This window comes from Octodon degus, unplaced genomic scaffold (genome assembly GCF_000260255.1).
Source record: "Octodon degus isolate 3935 unplaced genomic scaffold, OctDeg1.0 scaffold00036, whole genome shotgun sequence".
NCBI classification, from domain to species: Eukaryota; Metazoa; Chordata; class Mammalia; order Rodentia; family Octodontidae; genus Octodon; species Octodon degus.
Genome location: NW_004524612.1, coordinates 8,953,360 through 8,974,870, shown reverse-complemented (window position 1 = coordinate 8,974,870; position 21,511 = coordinate 8,953,360). Strand labels below are relative to the sequence as shown.

Genomic DNA, 21,511 nt, shown 5'->3' with positions numbered 1-21,511 from the left:
AGAGAGAGAGAGAGAGAGAGAGAGAGAGAGAGAGAGAGAGAGAGAAAGAACCTTTCTGAGAGAGGGGCAGGAGAGGGGCCCCAAGCAGGTTGTTCCCTGTTCCCAGAATTATATTTTTAAATAAGGGCAAAACCTGCCCTAAGACTCAGCCAGAAGCACCCCAGAACTGGTACAGATAGTCTTCTACCCCCAGACCCTCCCCCCGCCCCCTGCACACCTCTAGAATTCTGTTTGCAAATGATTCAGACCTAAAAACAAGTATGGGACCAAGCACCTCAGCTGTGACAGGTCTCCCTCCTGCCCTGTCATTGCTCCATTACTGCCAGTCTTCCTGGTAGCTCATGAGGCCTGAAGAGTTTACTCTGCAAAGCGCATTCTCCCCTCCTGCACACTGGGGTGCTGTCACCCTGTATGTAGGAGGCCTAGACTGAGCTCACACTAGCACCACCTTGTAGACACTTTTAAAATGCATATTCTCAGCCATGTATGGTGGCCTTGCCTATAATCCCAGCACTCAGGAGGCTTAGGCTGGAGGATTGCTGGGAGTTCAGGGTCAGCCTGGGCTAAATAGTAAGTTCAGGACCATCCTGAACTACATAGCGAGACACTGTCTTAAAAAAATGCATGTTCTCAGGTTGTGTATTTATTGAATCGTATCTTTGGAGTCAGAGACTAAGTCATTGCCATCTGTAAAGCTGCTTCAAAGAAGTCCTTGGCTTGGTGCTGTGATCAGGAATGTACCTCCAGCCCTAAGGGTAGCGCCATGTGGTCATGTGGAGCTGTGCTAGCCATGGTAGACATGAGGCATTGTGGGGTACAGGTTCTGGACTTCGGGGTGGCTGGAGGGCTGAGACCTTGCGCCTGTCTTTTAGGCCCACCACAGTTTGCTTCTTACAGCCATGTCAAAATCTGCAGTGAAGATTTCCCTGGACCTACTGTCCAATCCCCTCTGTGAGCAGGACCAGGACTTTCTGAACATGGTGACAGCCTTGGACACAGCTATGAAGCGGATGGATGCCTTCAATCAGGAAAAGGTGATCAGGTCTTTGCCTGTGGCAGCCAGGCACCGCCTCTGTCCCTCTGGGCCTCTTTTGTCACCACTCCCCCCGCCCCCTGCCCACTACCCAACCACCCTAGCCTGGGCTTTGGGCTCCTCTCATGGCTCCTGTGAGGCTGGACTGTTCAGAAAGCTGCCCTGCACCCCCAGCCTCCAAGGTGCAGAGGACAAGGCAACCTGACCCTAGGCCTCTGTGCACCCTACCTGTGCCACCCCAGTCTTGGGTCTCTAGTAGGTCTGTCCTCTGGGAAGCCCAAGCCTCTCCTTTTAGGAAGAAACTGGCTCCCCATTTTGATGTCACTGTTTTTTGTTTGTTTTTTTCTTTTGATAGGTGAACCAGATCCAGAAGACGGTGATTGATCCCTTGAAAAAGTAAGGTCACCTGGGGACATAGGCCGCAGGGCACTGATGGGAAAGGCAACTGAGCCTTAGGGACGCAGGAGCCTACTTAGCAGCCTGTCCCCTAGTCCCATGGGGTCTCTAGCTGCACACTCTGTGGCCCCAGGGCAAGATTCTTGTTGCCTGAGAGCATGGCTGCTGCCCATTCTCAAGGCCTTGCACACCCTCCCACAGAGCCAGATGCTGCGCTGGTGGCCGCTGCATGGGTCCCAGCCCGGCTGAGTTTAGCTAGCAGAGTCCTCAGCAGACGGACGTGGGCAAGGCCTTTCATCTCAGCCGGCCTGGGAGCACAGCTGCCTGCAGTGCTCAGCTTTGGAAGTGTGGGGGTGGGAAGGGCGCAGCAACAGCAGCATCCTGCCTGGGAGGGTCCCCTCACTCATGACCCATGAGTGCCAGGAATTCTTCTGTAAGGCTCATCTTCGGAGCAGCAGGCCCTGGTTAGCAGTCAGACTGGCCTCTTCCCCAAGTCCCCAGGGTGGGGAAGCTGAGGCCTTGAAGCTCCTGAATCCTTCCTCCAGCCTTTCCCCTGGGTGCTGACCTCAGGAGGCTCCCGCTGCAGCCTGGCAGCTGCACTTTATTACCTCTTCTGTGGTGGTCCCTGGCAGTTGCCTTGCCAGGCCCTGGGGAATGAGGCTCTGCTTAATTACCATTAGGCCCGGATCAGGGCCTGGAGGAAGATGAAAAGAGCAGTTTTTGATCCTCCAGCCCTCAGTGTTGGGGAATGTTGAGCTGTTCCTTCCCTGTTCGGCTCCAAAAGGAGGTTTGGGGAGAAGCCCTCCTGACCTCCAGAGTGCTCCTTCCCAAGCCAGGCCTGCAGTGCGAAGCTGGGAGGCCACGCCTGGTGCAGGAAGACATCTCTCCTGCCACCTCCTCCCTGCCACTCCTCCCTCCCTGAGTGGGCTCCCCCAGCCCCTGGGCCCCAGTCACAGCCCAGCTCTGTGTCACCGGGCCACATGGGGAGCTTGGTATAGAATGAACTTCCTGCTGCTGGCCTCCAGGACCGAGGCTCAGAGCTGGGTAGAAGCAAAGAAGCACAGACAGAGCAGGCCCTGCCCACAGAGCAGCCTGTGTGCTGGGGCCTTGGGTCCCCAAGGCAGCACCCAGGGCTGGCAGGGACACTAGGACACCAACTCAGAAAACTGGGGGGTTGGCTGCTGTCTTGATTTCACAACCGGCGAGGAGGCCTTGAAATCAGATCCCTGGCTTCTGCAGGCACATGGAGAGAAACCCCGGCTGCTTCCCACCAGCTTACAGCCCACCACCTGCCAGGAAGGTGGAGGCGTGGCAGAGGGGGCGGCTGCCATCTCCGCAGCGGATCTGCTGACCCCTGCATGAGCCCTTGACCACCCTGGCTGGCTCCTGCCGCATCCCGCAGCCAACATCAATCTCCCCTGACCACATAAACCGCCACTGCCTGCTACCTCCCTACTCTGTGCCCTGTGCCAGGAGAGGCGCTCCCAGGGACCCCAGCACCGGAAACAGGAAACTGCAGCTTTCCTGTCCTCTGATGAAGATCGTGGCCACATGGTCACCCTGCCACCCCCAGCCTTCCCCCCAGGGGGCTTGGACTCTAATCCCCCAGCCCCTGGGTCCGTTCACACACTGCGGATGGATGGACAGGGATGCTTTCAATTTCCCTTTCCTGGTGGGTGGAAGATCCCGGCTGCGGGGGCTCAGATGAGGAATGGCAGGCATTCCCCACCAGGCCGGCTGCTTCCAGCCCACCTCCCAGCCGGCCTCATTCCCTCCCTGCTCCCTCCACCCCACGCTTTGCCGCCCCAGGGAAGCCAGGCTGATGCTGAACCAGAGTAGAGCGAGAAGCAAGCACCCTCTGGTGAGGGCATGGGGTGGGGCCTGCCTGCCCTATCTCAAGAGCTGAGGTGGGTCCTTAGGACCCTTAGGTGGGCCCTATGCAGTGCCAGGAACAGGAAGGCTGTCCCAGCCCACCACCACCTCCCCCATCTGTTTCTTTTCTGAAAGGGCAGAGCAGCAGGTCTGGGTGGGCCAGGGAGGCAGCAGGAGATGCGATCTGAGTGAGCGGAGAGCTGGACCAGGGCTGACTGCAGAGCAGGTCTGGCTTCTATGGGGCAGATCAGTTTAGGTGCAGGTGTCATGCCTGGGGGACAGCTGGGGCCCCAGGGCGCCCTCTGCAGCTGGAAGCATCCGCTCTGGTGTTGGTGAGGTCCTGCTGTGAGACCCTGCCTAGTAGGTGCCACCATCCACACTGCCTACCACATGGACTGCCAAGATGTGACGTTGGCAGGGAAGGAGAAAATGGGAAGATGGGGTCCTGTCCTGTCGGCAGAGGGTAGGAGCAGCCCTAGTGTCCTGGTCCCCTCTTTCCTCAGTTACCTTAGGGTAGGCTACATGCGCCCCTGACTCACAGTGGCCTTTGGATATAGACAGGTGGGATACTTGGCTCTCTCTGCCCCGCAGAATCACAGCCCCTGGCCCTAAGCTACCCAGGGCTCATTTGTCAGCAAGTCGCCTGCGCTGGCCTGAGCAAGCCTCTGACACTGCTACTGGGGACAGGAGTCTCCCACTGCGCGTCAGGTGCCACTGCATCCACTTCTGCAGAAAACACGTGGCCTTGGTTCCAGAGGCTGTGGAGGGGGATACCCCTGCTGTTAGGTCTACCTGTGGGTACAGCTTGATGCCACTTGTCCCTGAGGCTACCCCTGTCACAGTCTCAGATCCACACTTTCCCTGCTGTCAATACTTGTGCTTTGAAGACTGACTGGGTCCCTCCATATAGTCCTGCCGGAGCTGAGGACAGGTGGAGATGGCACTGTGGGAAAGGGAGCCAGGCGGTGACCCCTGGGTACCTGTGCCACTGAGACCTTAGGGCTGCCTGGCCTCCAGTGTGACATTCAGCCCTCCCTGTGCTTGGACTGCACCTCACACACTACACTGCCTTAGCCCCGTGAGATCCTTGTCCCAAGAGGTGACCCCAAGCAGTGACACTAGCCAATGCAAGAAAACGCCTCCTGCCCCAGCCCAACTCACTTGTTCCCTGTCCCCTTCCTGCAGCTCCAGGCCTCAGGCACTGGGGCCACCCAAGCAGCAGGTCACTTCTGACAAGAGGACTGGACAGCTGCTGGACACCTCTTGTCCCTTCAGGGTGGAGGGAAGGGCAGCATGGTGTAGCATGGTGTCTTCTCAGGCCCAAGTGCACCTGCTGCCTTGACCCAGACGCTGCCCAGCTGCCCAGGAAGGGACAGCGGCAACCTGGCAGCTGAAACTGCACCAACAACTGCTGGGTTTCGCCCCTGCAGACTCGCTTGCAAGACACCATGTGCTGCTGCTTGGGTCGCCCCATTCACATGGCGGCCAGTGGACCTACAGCTGCCTGGCAGATCAGTCATGTACAGACAGGAGTGTGGCTGAGGGTCAGCGTTCTAGCACTCTGTCCCTCAGCATGTTCAGTAAGGTGAGGGGTCCATGGGGATACCATGAGCGGCTTTTGAGGATAAACTCTGTCCATTATCTGTCCCTTTGGTCTAACTTAGTGCAGGGCATTTAGTACTTGACCAAGTTTATATTTCCTGTTCTCTGCCAAATGAACTCAGTGCTCTTACCCATGTATTCTCTGGGTTTGTTGAGGCAATTTTTGGTTTTGGTTTGAGACAAGATCTCACTGTGAGAGGGTGGCCTTGAATTCACTAGAGCAGGTGAGCTCCAACCTCCTGCCATAGCCTCCTGAGCACTGGGATTGCAGGTGTACACCGCTGTGCCTGGCTTGTTTATGCCTTTACATACCAAATTCACAAGCGTACTCCTTGCAAAGCATTCTGAGAAATTGTGCTTCCTAAAGTGTTGGGTCTACCAGAAGATGACCCCCAGCTCCCAGATACCCTCTGGGCTCCAGGGGCATGTGACTCCTCGGGGGCCCACAGAGAGGAGCCCCATCCCTGGGCCTGTCCCTGCTCTCATCCTTCACCTTATCTGGGTTCCTCCAAAAGGATCCAGCTCTTGTGGTCCAGGGTCGCCAACTGTGCCTCTCTACCTCAAGTAACCAGGGTCATCGAATTCCTATGTCCACAGCCTCACGGGGCTCCCAACTGGCACAGTGGGACTGTCTGCCATACATCGGTCCTTCACATTGCAGGACGCAGCTTCACTTCTGAAGCCCAGTGCAGCACTATCCTGTGGTCCTGCCTTCACATCACTGAGGGAGCACAGCCCTGCCCCGGACCTGTCCCCGGGGGACCCATGCTAATGCTCTCTAGGGATGGCCCACTCCTGACCAGTTCCCATGGTGATCCTGTTCAGTCATGGAGAATGGGGAGGTCTTCCTGGGGTCATCTTCCCGAAACATCTGCTTTGTCTGTTTGCCTTCAGTAGCGATGGCACTTCTGTTTTTCCCATGGTGCAAAGGAATCCTTGGAGCAAGAGGTGCCCTTGGCCAGAAGTAGCTTCCAGTTCTGTTCTGTCACCATGAGGTAGTGGCAGCCATAACAGAAAACTTAGACACTGAGTTTTCTGGAGTGCCTCTGCCTGATTATGACCCTTGGCAAGTCACATGTCATCTCCCCGGCCTGGAGCTCTCCTGAAGTGTAAGGTCCCTGTGGCTGGCAGGCTAGCAGCAGCAGGAAAAGGACGTCATGCATTCTCTACCGCACATTTGCTCAGGCTGTGTGCTTCTTTGACGTTCTGTCAGCCTGGCTCCAGTGAGCCCGGGACCTGGAGCAAGGTCCAGTGCTTAGTAGGTTTGCTACAGTACTTTCAAATGAATAGTGGGTCTGCGTCCAATCAGACTGTGCCCTGCAGGTTTGGCAGTGTGTTCCCCAGCCTCAATATGGCAGTGAAGCGGAGGGAGCAGGCGTTGCAGGACTACCGGAGGCTGCAGGCCAAGGTGGAGAAGTATGAAGAGAAGGAGAAGACGGGCCCTGTGCTGGCCAAGCTCCACCAGGTGCTAGGGGGAGGGAGCTGGCAGTTGGCTGGTGGAAGGAGGGGTGGGGTGGAAAGAAGGGCCATACAGCAAGTTCAGTCCTTCACCTGGGGACCAGCAGGGCTCAGAACACCAGCTGTCCCACTTCCGCTTGTACACCTGTGTCCTGATACTTGGCTTTCATCCTCAGGCCCGAGAAGAGCTGCGACCCGTGCGGGAGGACTTTGAGGCCAAGAACAAGCAGCTCTTGGATGAAATGCCACGGTTCTACGGCAGCCGCCTTGACTACTTCCAGCCCAGCTTTGAGTCCCTGATCCGGGCGCAGGTGAGGCTGCCAGCCTGTCTTCAGCCTGGGGACTGTGGGTAATCAGGCAGGGCTAGGATCTTGGCTCCGGGCCGCAGGGCTAGAATTTCTGTCTGGCTTCCTCTGTTGCTCTTGGGTCAATCCCAGCCCTAGAATGGATCAGGCTCCCTTTTCTAACTGCTCTTCCCTTGAGTGCTTCCTCTGAATTTTACTGTCAGCAACAAGAATGAAGTGACTACCTTCAGCTGTCACTTTGGCTGAGCAGGTTCTTTGCCCTGGTCCAGGAGAACCAGGGATCCAGAGCTTCTAGGAGGAGGCCTTTTTCTGAGGACTCAGCATTAGGAAGCCACAGGGCTCTTGGAGCATTTCACACAGGGACTGGGGGGCTGGGCTACTCAGCTGCTGCCTAGGGCGCTGGGCACACCATGCCGCCAGTGAAGCTTGCAGTGGCACAGGGCACTGCCCAGCTGCACATTTAGACCAGGAAGCCGGGGAGGGGGGGCACAGGCCAGAGCCTGGCGTCTCCTGCTCCTGGGGTGCAAGGATAGAGTGGGTGATGCACGGTTTTCCCCCACCTGCACAGTTGTCACCAGGCCTTCCTGGAGTGATTCTCCTGCAGGCAGCATAGGTCAGGTTCCAGAGCCAGGAGCTGGGCATCACGCAGGCTGCGCTAACCACAGATGCCAACCTTGGTCTCCTGACCCGAACACCCTGTCCTCCTCTGACCCCGGTCACCAAGCTGGAGGTTTCAGGCCCCCACCTACTGCCTGCCCTCTTGTTTTTTTGCCTGGGTGTCTGGCGCCCTCCAGTGGGCATCAGCATTGGTTGTCTATCTTACAGCCACCTGAGCCACTAGAAGCCCAAGTCCCACCCACCACCTAGCCTGTGGCTTTGGGGGACACCCCCAGTCCTGGGTGGAAGCTTGCATCTGAGCAGGACTTAGGCCAAATCCGGAACTCATTAGGCCAACCCAAATTTCCAGTCCAGTGTTGTTTGCAGAGGGTAGCAAGTCAGAGCCACCAGCAGGAGGGGGCTTCTTTCCTCACTTGCCCTGAGTTGAAGGTGACCCTTCAGCAGCCACACCCTCTGTGACAGGAGGGGCTTCAGAGGGACACCCCTGCCTTCCCTCTGCTTTGCATCACCACCCCTATGTGGCCTTGCACTACCCTGTGCCCGCCATCTCTCCTGCAGCCCCCAGGAGGAGGCTTCTGGAGGCCCAGGCTGTGGTGTGTTGCAGCCTTGGGAGGCTTGGGACACCCAGTAACCAAGCCGCAGGGTAACCAGGGCTGTTCACTGCTTCCTTCTTACCCAGCTGTGCTGCTGTTAGTCACTGGGAAGTGAGCATTCCTAGTGATTCACCAAGCAGCGAGGCCTGGTCTGCCCCCACACCTGTCCACGGCGTTCACCCAGGTTCCTGGTTCCTGAGGTGATAGACGTTAACTGGTACTGCCCTGACCCAGCTGCCCTCAGCCCCCTGGAACTAACTGCAGTGTCTGAAGTCAGGCACCTGTCCAGGACCATCTCCACTCTTCTGAGGGGAAGAGAAGGCTGTCTTCTGTGACTGCCCAGAGCTGAGACTTGACCAGAGCAGGTGCTTTTGATCACCAAGGGGTGGACACCGAGGCAGAAATGGGCCCTGCCCCCTCCTCAGAACTGCTGAGTCTCCTTGACTCCTACCCTGGCCTCGCTTCCCTGTATCCCCAGACCCTGCTGCTGGGGCCAGGCTGGAAGGGCTGTGGATGTGAGCCAGGCCTCAGAGCTGCTCCCTTGGCTACAAAGCTCAGGCTGGGGACAGTGTGGGCTAGGGTAGAAAGGAGTAGAAAGGTGTCACCTCTGCATTTTCTTCAGAACTGGTTCTCAGGACTCTGCTAGTCACCACCTGCCATGTTTTTCCTTTGGACAAAACCCTTGACTTCTCACGTGGCTTAGGAGACACAGTGAAGTCCGAGGCACACTGCCCTTCCCTCAGCCAGCCTGTCCCAGGCCAGGGCATGGCCTTGTTGTCCTGAGGCCATCCAAAAGCACAGGGTGCCTGCCACACACCACTGCTGGGGAAATCAGCATCTCACCCCGTCCCTGCCAAGTCCCTCCCAGCTACTGCCCCTCAGCTTGACCAGAGCCTTTCTGTGCAGCACAGTGGACACCCAGCTTTTCCCTCGAGGCTGCTGAGAGACAGGGCGGGAATGGGGCAGAATGGGACATCACCTCACGTGGTTGGCAGCTGCCCAAGGGCCTAGGGGTGCTGGGCATGGGGGCTGAGTGTCCCCAGGACTGGCCCTTATCAACAGCCTGCCTCCCACCAGGTGGTATACTACTCAGAAATGCACAAGATCTTCGGCGATCTGACCCAGCAGCTGGACCAGCCGGGCCACTCAGATGAGCAGCGGGAACAGGAGAACGAGGCCAAGCTGAGTGAGCTCCGAGCCCTCTCCATCGTGGCAGATGACTGAACTCAGGCCCCCAGACTCCTGAGACATAGAACCTCTGCCCTTAGCAGGTGCTGGCAGGCTGGAACCCATGGTGGTGGTCCTGCTCTACCCTGGCAGCCCTTTGACCTGAGTGCCTTAAGTACCTGGATCCTGACAGAAGGCTCCAGCAGGCTCTCGCCCACCCCACAGCCCCAAGTGTAGGTAAGCGGTATAGAAAATCCCCAGGGGCTTCCTCACTTCTAGAACCGTCCAGAGTATACCCTGGCCCGAGCAGCGCAGGCCTCAGCCTGCACAGCGGGGGCTGTATCTACCTCCAGGGGACCTGTGGCAGGGATTGGCCCCCTCACTGCTCTTTACCCCAAAGGCATGGTTGGCTCTTCAGGTGCAGGCGTCAGGGACAAGCCCCACCTCTTTGGGGCTCCTGCAACTGTAACTATCCTGCCACACAGAATATTACATCAGTCCTCATGCCTGAGCCAGCACTATGGGTTTTTGTCACACTGGGATATGTATTTGGAATTTTATTTTTTCAAGTAAAGTTTCCTATAAAACATTACCTAATGTGGTGCTGTACCGTCCAGAACAGGAAGCGCTGTCACTTCTCCAGGTCCTGCGCCTCAGCAGAGGACCGAGCCAGGTTCCTATAGGCTGCTGTGGGCAGTGGCCCAGGGTCTCAAGGCGCACACTTCCGCGCTGCCCTCCTCCCATAGCAGGCTGCATGTGACCAGTAGAGCCTCAGGCTGCAGCTAGCATGCAACAGTGGAAGGAGCTACGCACATGGTTTGTTTTTGACTTTGGTTTATTTAAAAAACAAAAAGCCAAAAAAAAAAAAAAAAAAAAAATTTATATACAAAGTCAAACTGAAACCATGGATTATGGAAAGAGGCGGGAATTATGGGTAACAGGGAAAGGCTGGGCCAAAGCCAATGCCACATTCTGAACACAGGGTGGGGAGGGTGCTGGCTTCTCCTGGCGAGTCTACTAAGGTGGCTGGAACACAGTGTTCTACTGACGACTGCAGCCCACACCGAGGGCCTCCTCCTAGCACAGGCTCCATTCCGCAATGGCCATAGGGCGCCCCAGGAACTGCTCCTGGAGCCTACAGGGTTTGTGCCGTCCAGAGAAAGGGGTTTCTCGGCCCCCGCCAGACTCCATGTCTGTCCCTTCATCAGACCTTGTCATGGGCTTGAAAAGCCTTTCCTCCCGTCGTACTCAAAACTGGAAGAGGACAGGAGACAGCACAAGACTACAAGGGCCCTGGGAGAAATTCCAAGGTGAGGGCAAAATGGCATTCTAGGGGTGCAAAAGATGTTGTTTAGTTGTAGCTGAAACTGGGGTTCTTCACACATCATCCACATAGCACAGACCCCACCCTGATGGCTTGGTATCCCCTGCACAGACTGTGCATAGGGCTCAGCCACCCCTGCCTGTGGCTCCCAGGCCCTGCTCCAGCTGCTTTCTGGTACCAAAAGGGCTCTAACATCTTCGGGCTCCATCGCTGACCTTCAATGGCACTCCAGCAAGGCCCCTCAGTTGCTAGGCGCTGGCTCCTCCTTGTCTACCCAACTGTCAGCCTGTGCAAGCAGACAGGACAAGGTTACAAGGGTGACCATCAGAGAGAGCTGCCTCCTGCCAGCTTCCCTAAAAACCAGTGGCTGAGGACAGAGAACAGAAAGGCCCAGGCAGGAGAAGAAAGGGTCTTGAGCGCTGGCTGTCACCCCAAGGCAACTCCCTGGCAGTAGCAAGTTCTCCCCAAAAGGGGTTAGAGCTGCCCCTCGCGCTGTCACCCCTCACCTTCTCCACCATGCGCTGCACCTCAAGCTGCAGCGGACCCAGACGCCTGCGGAACTCCTGCAGCAGCCGCTGCAGCTGGCCCTTCTGCCGCTCGGCCACCCGGGCTGCATCCTCGGCCTCTGTCAGCCGCGCCCGCAGCTCTTGCATCTCTGCAGCCAATGTCTTGTTTGTCACTTCAGTGGCTGAGAAACGGTTATGGCTCTCCTCTATGCGGGGAGAGACACACCAGAAAATTCAGTTAAGGATTCGAGGGCAGACAAGGGCCTGGCCCTGCCCAGCAGTGCTCCTACCTCACCCAGACACACTACACTCTGTCCCATGCTCAGCACCCCGCAGCCTCAGCCACTCACCTAGCTTCAGTTCCAGTGTGTGAATCTTGTTCTCCAGGTAGAGCCGCCCACTGTCCTGCTGCTCCGCACGCTGCAGCAGGCTCCCCACGTTGATCAGGCTGCCGTTATGGGGCACCAGGCCTTTGTGCTCCGTGGGAGCAGCTCCTGGCTTTGTGCTCTTCCCAGAAGGAGGCAGCAGGTCCAGATTTCCTAGAAGCGCCGTGAACGAACGTCAGCAGCTGTCTCCAGGAGAAAGCAGCCCCCAGCCCCATGGCCGAGCTGTACAGGCAGACATACCAAAGAGCACCTCCTCTGGAAGCCCGCTGTCCACTGTCTCTGGGCGGCTGTACTGTAAGCTCCGATACTGGCAAATGTTCTGCGTCACCACCCTGCTAACCAGCTGCTTGGCCTACAGAAAACACAGCCGCCACCTGCTGGTCAGAAGGAGCAAAGCCTGGCTGGGAAGGGCCAGGCCTGTGGACTCTGGGAAGACAGGGCAAGAGGGGAGCTACCTGCTCTGCACTGAGCCGAATGCCCAGTGTGAGAAGGACCCTCTCCAAGTCCCGCCGGTGCAAGTAGCCACACCAGTTGGCATCAAAGAACACAAAAGCCAGAAGACAGTCCAAGGGGAGCACAGCAGAGGGGTCCAGCTCCTTGGGCTGCGAAGGAAACAACTTTATGTAACTCAGCAGCTACACGGTGCAGGACATGGCCCCTGTACAGCAAGCAGCCCAGCCACCAGTATTTAGGAGACCCCAAGGCTGGAGGCCCAGGTGGGGCACAGGCCTCTGGGAAAGCCTTCTCACAAGCTCCAGTGTTTGACCCACCCCTTGGAAAGTAAAGTATTTTCTACAAGCCAAGAACTACCCATCGGCGGAAGAAGTCTCTGCTAGGCACCCTGCTCCCACAGAGGACATCTCACCATGTCCTGGAGTGAGGAGAATTCCATTTCCGACTGGTTTGAAGCAACAGACCGGACCTCTGAGTCCTCCAGCTTTGCTCCTGCTACAGAAGGCCTGAGCTAAACGTGGAGTGGGGCCTCAGGGACCCATCCTGGCTCCGCAGCCCCCAGAGAAAACCAGGACAGACAGACCCAGACAGCCTCCCAAGACCGGCAGCCCCTCACCCTGGACATACCAAACTCTTCCTCGCCATCATCCCTCAGAAGCAGCAGCTCCGGGTCCAGGGCCATCTCACACAACTCCTCGGCTGCCTCACCCCGGGGCTTCTCCTCCTCCTCACTGCCGGAAGAGGGCGGTTTGGGCAAAAGCCCATCCTCTTTCTAAGGAAGCAGAGCAAGGTGATGAGGGGAAGGAATGGGGCCCCCAGCATACGAACAATAATGGCCAACACCTGAGGACCACTGTGTGCCAGGCACTGGGCTAGGGGCTTGGTGGGCTGATTTAAGCACATGAGGGTCAGCACACACCACAGGTACTTGGAGATATCTGGGCCTTAGGAGGCAATCTCAGGCCCATAAGAAACTATCTCCTTAAAAGTATCAGGATGAAGAGAAGATTCATGCCTTCAAAATAGCTAAACAATTTGTCTAACCACCAGGCAGTCCAAACACCGTTCCTCTTCCCAGCATTCTTATTGACAGGGATGTCTTTGCTTCGGTAGCTTGGCAGCCATGCCTCCATCCCCTCTGTGCCCCTCCCCTTTGCCCTCAGTGTGCCACTTCTGAGGCGCATGGCCACATGCAGGAGATTTACCACCCAGGCGTCAGTCACACCAAGTTTGGAAGAAGTGAGCTGGGAGGCAGGGAGTGGAAGATGGGACGCTGAGTGTGCATGGGACAGTGCCTGGCACCAGCAGGGACTCAAGAGGGTGTTAGGCACTGTTGGGCAGTCTGCAGGCCAGTGCAAGCTGCCGGGTACTCACCAGTGGGGGGTCTGACTCAGCAGCTGTGCCCTCATTCTGTACCTCATCCCTGGACTCCTTGACCACCTGCTCTTTGACAGCTTCCTCCTCTTTAGCAGCCCCCTCCTTGGCCGCCTCTTCCTTCTCAGGTTCAGGGGGAGAAACAGCCTTTTCAGGCAGGCTCAGCAGCATCTTATAAATCCTATAGCCGAAATCCCTCTGCAGCATCTCCAGAAAGAGCTCTGCTAACACCATCACCTGTTGGAACAGGCAGCGAGGCCCATGAGCGTCCCTGCAGAGGAAGCGGACCGCACTCCACATCCCATCCCCAGCCTCCTCAAGACTCCTCCACCTGCCTCAAAAGAGATCCTTTCTTTTGGCCTCCGATCCTCTACAATCACATAGAGGGACAGGTTGACACAACTGGGACGCGCCATGACAGCAGGCTCTAGGGGCGGTGGGGGGGCCTCTGGGAGGTCAGTGTCTGTTTCCTGCTGCACAGTGGCCTCAGGAGTCTCAGCATCCTGTTTAGAAGGATCTGCTGCTTGCTCTGTCGATGCATCAGGGGTCTGCTCAGTAGGCTCCGCTTCCTGTGACAAGAGCCAAGATGTGACCCTCTGCTGTGGCAGAACACTGCTTCCTGGGGTCCTCTTAAGGCTCAGCTTACCCCTGGTGCCTCCTGCGGTGGCGGAGCTGCCTCTGCAGCCTTCTGCTGGCACAGGGCATCCCACTCCTCCAGAGTGGGCATGATGGTCCAAATGTCCGGCAGGTACACCACCACGGTGTGCAGCCGCCGGGGCGGACCTGGGTGCAGGTACTGAAACTCTGCAAAGCGCCACCTGTTCACGGTAAAGAGAAAAAGGAAGCTGTCGGCTTCATTCATGCAGACTGCACGCTCAAGAGATAAGTGCGTCCCTTCCAGCCGGGGCCAAGGGAGCACACTGCATGCCACGTGTGAAAAGTGCAAACGGGTGCAAAGTCCCCCAGAAACCACCAGGCAGCACGAGGTGCAGAAGCAGGCAGCTCAGGCACACTGCTGCAGCAACCTCACGCAGCACCTGAGCCCCGCCATGCTCAGGACCCAGCGCCAGGCTGCACGGGCACACGAGAGTGGGCAGGCAGAGGGTGTCAGCCAGGCCTTGGAAGACACAGCCGTAGTGAGCTGGCCATACACAGGGTCACCACTCACCACTTGGTGCAGGTGCTCAAGTCAATGCCAGTCTGGGCTTGCGCACAGCGGATGGCCGTGCGTACCAGCACCTGAGGGTCAGCCTGGGGGTCAAGGCCATCCAGGGAGGGAGACCACTCCCCCCCGACCAGCACCGCCTCGTCTTCTTTCCGGCCCAGCAAAAACTGCAAAGATATTGAGAATGAAAGAAATCTGCACTGCCTGCAGTCATTATGAGACAGGGGAGAGTAACAGGAAGCAGTAAGACCACACCAGGGCCCGCTCTCCATCACACAAGCTAGCCACGGAACTCCTACATAGGCAATCTATGCATTTGTAAGCAGGGCCAAACTGCTGAAAACAACAGGCACCAGCCTGCCACACGCAGCTCTTACCTTTATCTGCTTCAAAGGATGCTCTGGCGTCTCCCTGGGCTCAGCCATGTCATCCACAAAGAGCATGCAGCAGCGATACAGTTCCTCCAGGCCAGGGGAGGACAGCAGCAGGACCTGCACAGAAGGCAAGAGACACTCAGAGCCACCTCCCACCTATGGCTCAGCGACAGAGCAACTGGCGCCCCTGCAACTGACCTTGGAACTGTAAGTGGGGTCACTGTCCGCAGGGCTGGGCTCAGCAGCAGGGTCTGGAGCCACCTCCTTCTCTGAAGAGACCTGAATCCGGCTGGGATGGTGGAGGGAGAAGGGCTGGCTCAGGGGGAAGGCCGCCAGCCAGCTCAGATGCACGGACAGAAAATCCGAGGGGACCAGCAGGCTGCGGTAGCGGCGCTGCAGTTCTAGGAAGTCACAGGTAGGGCTGGAGGAAGACAGCAGAGGGATCCACACTGAATAAAGCATTAAGAACTAAAACCAAAGGCAGGTGTAATACACATGCCTGGGACAGTCCCAGCTATAAGTGAGGCTAAGGCAGGTGGATTCAACTGCAAGGATAACCTAGGCAGTATAGCAAAACCCTGTCTTAAAATACAATGTCGCAAACAGCCAGGGCTGTAGCTCAGTGACAGAGAGCTTGCCTAGCATGTGCAAGGCCCTGGATTCGATTCCCAGTAGCACCAGGGAAAAAAATACTGTAAAGAACTACATGAGAATAAACCATTTAATTTTCAATTTGGGAAATAAGAACTTCCTAAATAAGATGCCTTGCAGAGGTAACCCTGGATCTGGCACTGATGTACAACCTCCTTAGGACAAAGAAAGACAAACTAGGAAAGGAATGAAACCCCTGCATTATATGACAGAGAAATGGTCATTTCTTACTGTAGCAGAATTCGCAAGCAGTAAGAAAAAGTACAGGCACCTCACAGCAAACTGGGAATATTGACATCAACAGGAATATAACAGAAAAAGACTTAAAAAGCTCATGAAACGTGTAAAGATGTGGCCAGGTGTGGTGGCATACATCTACAGTACCAGCACTTGAGGCTGAGGCAGAAGGACTGCCATGCATTCAAGGCTCCAAACTAAGCTCAAATCCAGCCTGAACTATACAGTGATATCCTGTATCAAAACAAAAAAAATTAAAACTTAAAGGCTGGGGGCTAAGGAGATAGCTCAGTGGAATAAGTTCTTGCCTGGCAAGCACACGGTCCTGAGTTCAATTCCCAGTACCACCACAAAGAAAAAAAAACAACCCAGGCTGGGCAAAGGCTAGACCTGTAATGCCAGCACTTGGGAGGCTAAAGCACAAGGATCACTGCAAGTTCAAGGTCTCCTTGGGTTACAGAATGAGTTCAGGCCAGTTGAACTACACAGTGAGACCCTGACTCCAAAACATAAAAATAAATAAAGATACAAATCGGAATATCAGTGTTCACCAGTTAGGCTGCAAAGATAAAACAGCTAGATCAGACTGGAGGCCAAGCCTGGGGAAACGAGCTCTCCAGGCCCTTTCAGACCCTAGCAGAAGATAGCAGTTTAAGATGAAACCACACCAGCTACTCCATTACGGTAAGACACTTGCGCACCTGTGCACCTAGATGTATGCAGAAGGATGTTTATGACAGCATTTTGAATAAATCACCTGGAAGCGGAGAGCTGCTTAAACAAATTACAATGGAAAAGTGCAGCTGTTCACAAAGACTAATAAATGTTAATAGAGAGTAAATTCTAAGAGAAAGTAACCACACGGGGCTGGGGAGATAGCTCAGTGGTCTAAGCACCTGGCTGGCAAGCACAAGGACCTGGGTTCAATCCCCTGTGTTCAATCCCCTGTGCTGGCCCCTGAAACCTGGCATGGTGGCACATGCTTGTCCCAGCCCTGAGGAGGCTGAGATACCACTATGAGTCTGAGCTGCATAGCAAGACCCTATACCAAATAAAAATTTTTTTAAAAAATTAAAAAATAATAACCAAACAGGATGCACAATAGGTTTCTGTTCGTTGGCTCTAAAAGCTGTCAGAACACACACACGTTTGCACGGACCCAGAGTCCAGCGGCCCCCTCGGCCTGTGGCGCACCTGTCCACTGTGTAGGGCGTGAGATGGACCCGGTAGGGAGGCAGGTCATGCCTTGGCTTCTTAGCACCCCAAGGCTCTCCACCAGCCCGCTGCTTGCGTTTCTTGGCGTCATAGTCGTCACTGGAGTTGAACCATCACCGGAAGAAGGAAACGTACTGTCACACACGCATTCAATAAAATGGGCCTAAAAGAAAGAGCTGGAAACAATCTGAATCCCCGACAAGAAAAGCTGAGGAGCCAGGCCTGGTGGCACATACCTGTGAGCCTAGCACTCAGGAGGCCTGAGCTCCCAGCCTGGCCACAGCCTGAACTGCGCACCAGGTGGGGGGAGGGGAGCGTGGGGGGAGGAAGCTGACAGCCACATAACAAAATGCTACAATGACATTAAAACGGACATTTTCTAAACATGGATATTTAAACCTTACTACCGTAGAAAAATCTGTATGTTACGCAAAAAGCATGATATATACAGCACGTTCACCTCTGACCCCCAAAAGCTCTAGCACTAAAGAAAATATTAAAATATGGTGGTCTCCTTTGGCTGATAAGATTGTGTGTAATCTTCCCTCCCTCATATTTTCTGAACATTACAAATTATAGTTAACTAACATGCAACTTTTTTTGGTGCCAGGAATGGAACTATATCCCCAGCCCAACAAGTAATTTTTGCAATAAAAACAGAACTGAATTTTTTTTAACAATGGATGCATATATGGTAGCTTGTACAGGTTCTAGAAAATAAATCTGTCATCAAGAGACAGTTTGTGGGGCTGGGGAGATGGCTCAGTGGAATAAGTGCTTCCCCTGGCAAGCGCAAGGGCCTGAGTTCAATCCCCAGTTCTGCCAAAAAAAAAAAAAAAAAGACAGTTTATGCTAATAAACCCCACCAGTACATAAAAATACTAAAACTTTTTGCTCCAGTAATTTTACTCTTGAAAATGTCTCAGGGGAGTTAATTCAAAACAAGAGAAAAAGATTATATATATAGCAAGCAAAATAAACTGAGAGTATACATACATATCCAGCAACACTTGAATTTTTATAGAATGTAAACACAATAACCCCACAACCATTAAACAGCATGCAGATTATGCTACAATATAGAAAAAGTGCTAAAGAATCACAGACATTAAAAAAAAAAAATCACAAACATAATCTGCCCTCTCATATTAAAAATTGTATAGATAAAAACTAGGCAAGCAGGCACAGGGGCTGGGGGTTCAATCCCCGGGCCTGCCGTGTCAGCCTTGCCCCGGGGCACGCTGAGACAGCCATAGAGATTGGGCATGGTGGTGCGAGCCTGTAATCCCAGCTCTTGGGAGGCTGGGAACAGGTGCAGCAGAGTCCGATCTAGTAGTGAGACCCTGAACACCCTGTAGACCCTTCCCTAAAAATACTAAATAAATAAATAAAATAAACTAGAAAAGCTCGCAAGAGAAAAAAGTGGCAGTGATTTTCCTTTTCAAAATTGTTTTCTAGGGCCAGGGAGATAGTTGAGTAGAATAAGCACTTGCCTGGCAAGCGCAAGGGCCTGAGTTTAATCCCAGGTTCCGCAAAAAAGGTTTTCTAAAGTTCTTTAATATCTTAGTGTTAATATCATTATTAATGGGAAGGAGATAAGAACTATAGCTTTTAATATTACTTAAATATAATTACACTAAATGTGCTACTCTATTTTTGTAATCACTCATACTATTTATTACGCTGTGTCTTTATACATTTCATTAATCACATAGTAAGGGGGGGTACAATAAAATAGTAGAGGAAAAATCTTTACACTCTTCATTATAAAATGCCAGACGGGCGCACAGCTGTGGCAGGATGCTTGCCCTCTCTCACCTGGCCCTGGGCACCACAACATGGGTAAGGGATAAATGCCTGTCTGGCAACTCTGGACACCCAGGAGCTGAGCGGACTCCACAGTCCACACGCTGGTAACTCAGCTGGTGAAGTTTTGTACTGCCCTGTTCCTGGGCATCTCCGTCTCCCATCTCTCGCCTTCTGGGGACGCATGCTCCTGGGATCCTAAAGGCAAAGCCTTTCCAACCTGTCCCAGCAGCCCTCTCCAGTCATCAGGACTTGGTGAGCCCTGCCATGACTGCTCTGCTCTTCTAGCTAAACCGCGTGCCCACTGGTCCTGTGGACTCAGCAGCCGGCCTCTGCCCTCACTAGAATGATCTGGAGCAGGTCCCCAGGAGGGCTGGTGGGACATGTCGGCAGCTATGGCAGAGGCCAGCCAGTCTGCAGCCCTCTGCTGCTCAGCTCACACAGGCCAAAGGGGACATCAGGTGTCCCACAGGCAGTGACTTAACATCAGTGCTCCACACAAAACAAGCCTGGCCAAGCCCTTCACAAACTCATGTCGTTCCTCCAGCATCACCTAACTCCCACCAGCCCGCTTCCTTCTCTCATGCTTGCTCCTGACTGGTGGTCCTGTCTCTCTCCCTCCATCCTTTCTCCAGCAGCTCTGCCATGGAAGCAGCTGACCAAAGTTGGGAACATCACAGGAGGTGGCACACACAGGATGCCCCAGCACAACTGATCACAGAAAGCTTACCTGGGAACCAAACACACTGAGTTTCCAGTGGTCACTGACTTCCAACCTGGCCACACTAACCCCTGCTGTGACGCTCAAAGGAAGGCTTTCCTTGGCTCACAGAAAGACTGGTGGGAAGGTCTTTGGAAATGAAGACTGGAAGATGCACAGGACAGCTGCGGTGTATTTTGTGGCTGGAGAGCAGGCTGGAGGGTGTCAGTGACGCAGGCAGCATGGAGTGCAACCCGGGACAAAGCTGCCTCCCACTTCAAATCCACAGTAACCTAGCCGAGGCAGCAGGACCTCGCTTCTGCACAGGCACCGGCTGTCTCACTCTGCCTCCACCTCTCTGAGCTACACGTGCCCTTCTCAGGGTGTTGACACTGGGCTGCGCCGTCTGCTTTCCCATGTGATCATCCACTGGCATCTTCAAGAGGATGCCTTCCCTTCCTGCACGTCTCGCATTTCCAAAGAGAACTAGACGAGGGAACTTTCTAGAGAGAGGATTACATGGGATTTTTCCCATTTACCAAAAATGGCAAAGTAAGATTTGCACTTTTCACTATACACACTTCACCTTAAAAAAATAAATCAAGTAGGAGGCAGTGAGTAGACGGAAGAAGAGGTGACAAAAGGAGCAGATGATGACAGGTGCTGAAGCTGGAGAAAGACAGAAGAGGGGTAGTGTAGCTTCCCATTTGTTTTGCATACATTGATGTTTCTCATTATAAAAAGTTCAGCAAGCCAGACACAGCGGCACACGCCTGTGACCCCAGCTGCTCATGCACCTGAAGCCAGAGGCTGCAAGTTGAGGCTTGCCTGGACAACTTAGCAAGACCCTGTCTCGAAATAAAAAGTAAAAATGAGAGCTCAGTGGTAAAGCACCTATAGCTCACAAAATAATGATAAGCAAAACTTCCAGGAGGCTAAGACAGGACAAGGGATATGAGACATGAGCTAGTGACACACAGCACACGGGGCAGTCACCAAGGCCCACAGATGACAGAGAATTGCTAGCATCTCCCGAAGACTGAAACCAACCATGCTTGCTGCCAACACGTTGTAGTGTGGCAGTAAGTGCCTATATACAAAGAATCATTTTAAAGTAGAAATTTGAAACAGACTGCAATGTTACTTTTTTTGACATGTTACTATTTTCTTAAAACATTTCTTGCTCTTTGATCTTAGGAACTAGAACCTAAAGGGAAATTATGTATCTGAAAAGTATCTAATATGCCTCTCAGCGAGCTGATGCATAGCAAATCCCTATTTTCCAGCCAGTACATAAAGATCTGAGATTTGCATATATGTGGCTGTGTCTGCCTGTTTCATAAGGAGCCTGGGATCCAGCTGCAGGAATAGAATGTCAGTTATCAACAGGTGGCCAAAAAAGGGGACACTGCACCAGAAGGAGACAAAACAAAACATCTGTCCTGCCTGATCTTCTCCTTACCTTCGACCCTGATCCAGCCGTCCGTGAGGGCCCCGAGCAGGAAATCTGTTCAGGTGGCTCAGGTGAAGTGTGTGGGATGTTTGGAAGAGACTCAGAGCTACAGAGAAGAAATGGCCGTGCCTCAAATCCCTGAAAACCAGCCTTCCCCTCCCGCCCTTCCAGCACGCAGAACCCACTTCTACGCGGGGAGCGACAGTCTGAAAGTTACAAGTCACTCATCTAAAGCACTCCCTACAGCCACCCCCAACATCCATCCACACCACTGGTACTCACGCTTCTGAGGAAAGAGGGGGGGGATCCGGTGAGGTTGGAAGATTAACTGGGGCTGAGCTCCCAGGATCCCTTGCTTCTGGCCCAGAGCTGCCACGTGCAGAAGGGGAGGTGCTGGGGACTTCAGTAGGGGCTGCGGGACAGTTGCCAGGAAATTCCAAAGTTGGCGCATTTAATACCTTGGAAAGATGCAGTCCCACCCCCTGACAAAAATAAGGTTCTTGCCCAGGTCTCAGGGCACAGGGGCTTGCCTCCCTCTCCCCACACCAGGGCACGTGGACGGCCAGATGAGTACCTGGTTAGAGAGCGTTTGCACCTTGACAGCATTCCAGGGCACAGCCTGGCCTGGGTTGTATGCAGCCTTCACCAGCACCTTCTCACCCAGCTGGGGTAGCCGGCCCTTCACCACACTGCGAGTGCAGGAGCAGTAGACCCCATCAGGCGGAGGACCCTGGTCAAGCTGCCCTGCCTAGCCCATGGGGCCCTCCCCACTAAGATTCCTCACGCATTGCATAAAAACAGCAAAGTAATGGCTCGAGAGAAG

The 21,511-nt window shown here is 54.4% G+C and overlaps 2 protein-coding genes across 2 annotated transcripts in view; one reads left to right on the top strand and one right to left on the bottom strand.

The window, feature by feature from the left end:
- Window positions 1-9,594, top strand: part of Bin3 (bridging integrator 3) — a 41,624-nt gene extending 32,030 nt beyond the window's left edge. The window contains exons 5-9 of the mRNA XM_004630655.2: window positions 898-1,034; window positions 1,389-1,429; window positions 6,227-6,368; window positions 6,538-6,672; window positions 8,955-9,594. Coding sequence (XP_004630712.1) covers window positions 898-1,034; window positions 1,389-1,429; window positions 6,227-6,368; window positions 6,538-6,672; window positions 8,955-9,101 — 602 coding nt within the window. The 3' untranslated portion in view covers window positions 9,102-9,594. The remainder of the gene's footprint in view (window positions 1-897; window positions 1,035-1,388; window positions 1,430-6,226; window positions 6,369-6,537; window positions 6,673-8,954) is intronic.
- A 342-nt stretch (window positions 9,595-9,936) lies between these two features.
- Ccar2 (cell cycle and apoptosis regulator 2) overlaps window positions 9,937-21,511 on the bottom strand; it is a 13,772-nt gene continuing 2,197 nt past the window's right edge. The window contains exons 5-21 of the mRNA XM_023714587.1: window positions 21,263-21,406; window positions 20,971-21,100; window positions 20,698-20,794; window positions 16,709-16,828; window positions 14,825-15,047; window positions 14,630-14,743; window positions 14,256-14,419; window positions 13,734-13,905; window positions 13,423-13,656; window positions 13,088-13,324; window positions 12,341-12,485; window positions 12,126-12,208; window positions 11,716-11,862; window positions 11,501-11,612; window positions 11,225-11,413; window positions 10,875-11,080; window positions 9,937-10,654 (exon numbers count right to left, since the gene is read on the bottom strand). Coding sequence (XP_023570355.1) covers window positions 10,610-10,654; window positions 10,875-11,080; window positions 11,225-11,413; window positions 11,501-11,612; window positions 11,716-11,862; window positions 12,126-12,208; window positions 12,341-12,485; window positions 13,088-13,324; window positions 13,423-13,656; window positions 13,734-13,905; window positions 14,256-14,419; window positions 14,630-14,743; window positions 14,825-15,047; window positions 16,709-16,828; window positions 20,698-20,794; window positions 20,971-21,100; window positions 21,263-21,406 — 2,562 coding nt within the window. The 3' untranslated portion in view covers window positions 9,937-10,609. The remainder of the gene's footprint in view (window positions 10,655-10,874; window positions 11,081-11,224; window positions 11,414-11,500; window positions 11,613-11,715; window positions 11,863-12,125; window positions 12,209-12,340; window positions 12,486-13,087; window positions 13,325-13,422; window positions 13,657-13,733; window positions 13,906-14,255; window positions 14,420-14,629; window positions 14,744-14,824; window positions 15,048-16,708; window positions 16,829-20,697; window positions 20,795-20,970; window positions 21,101-21,262; window positions 21,407-21,511) is intronic.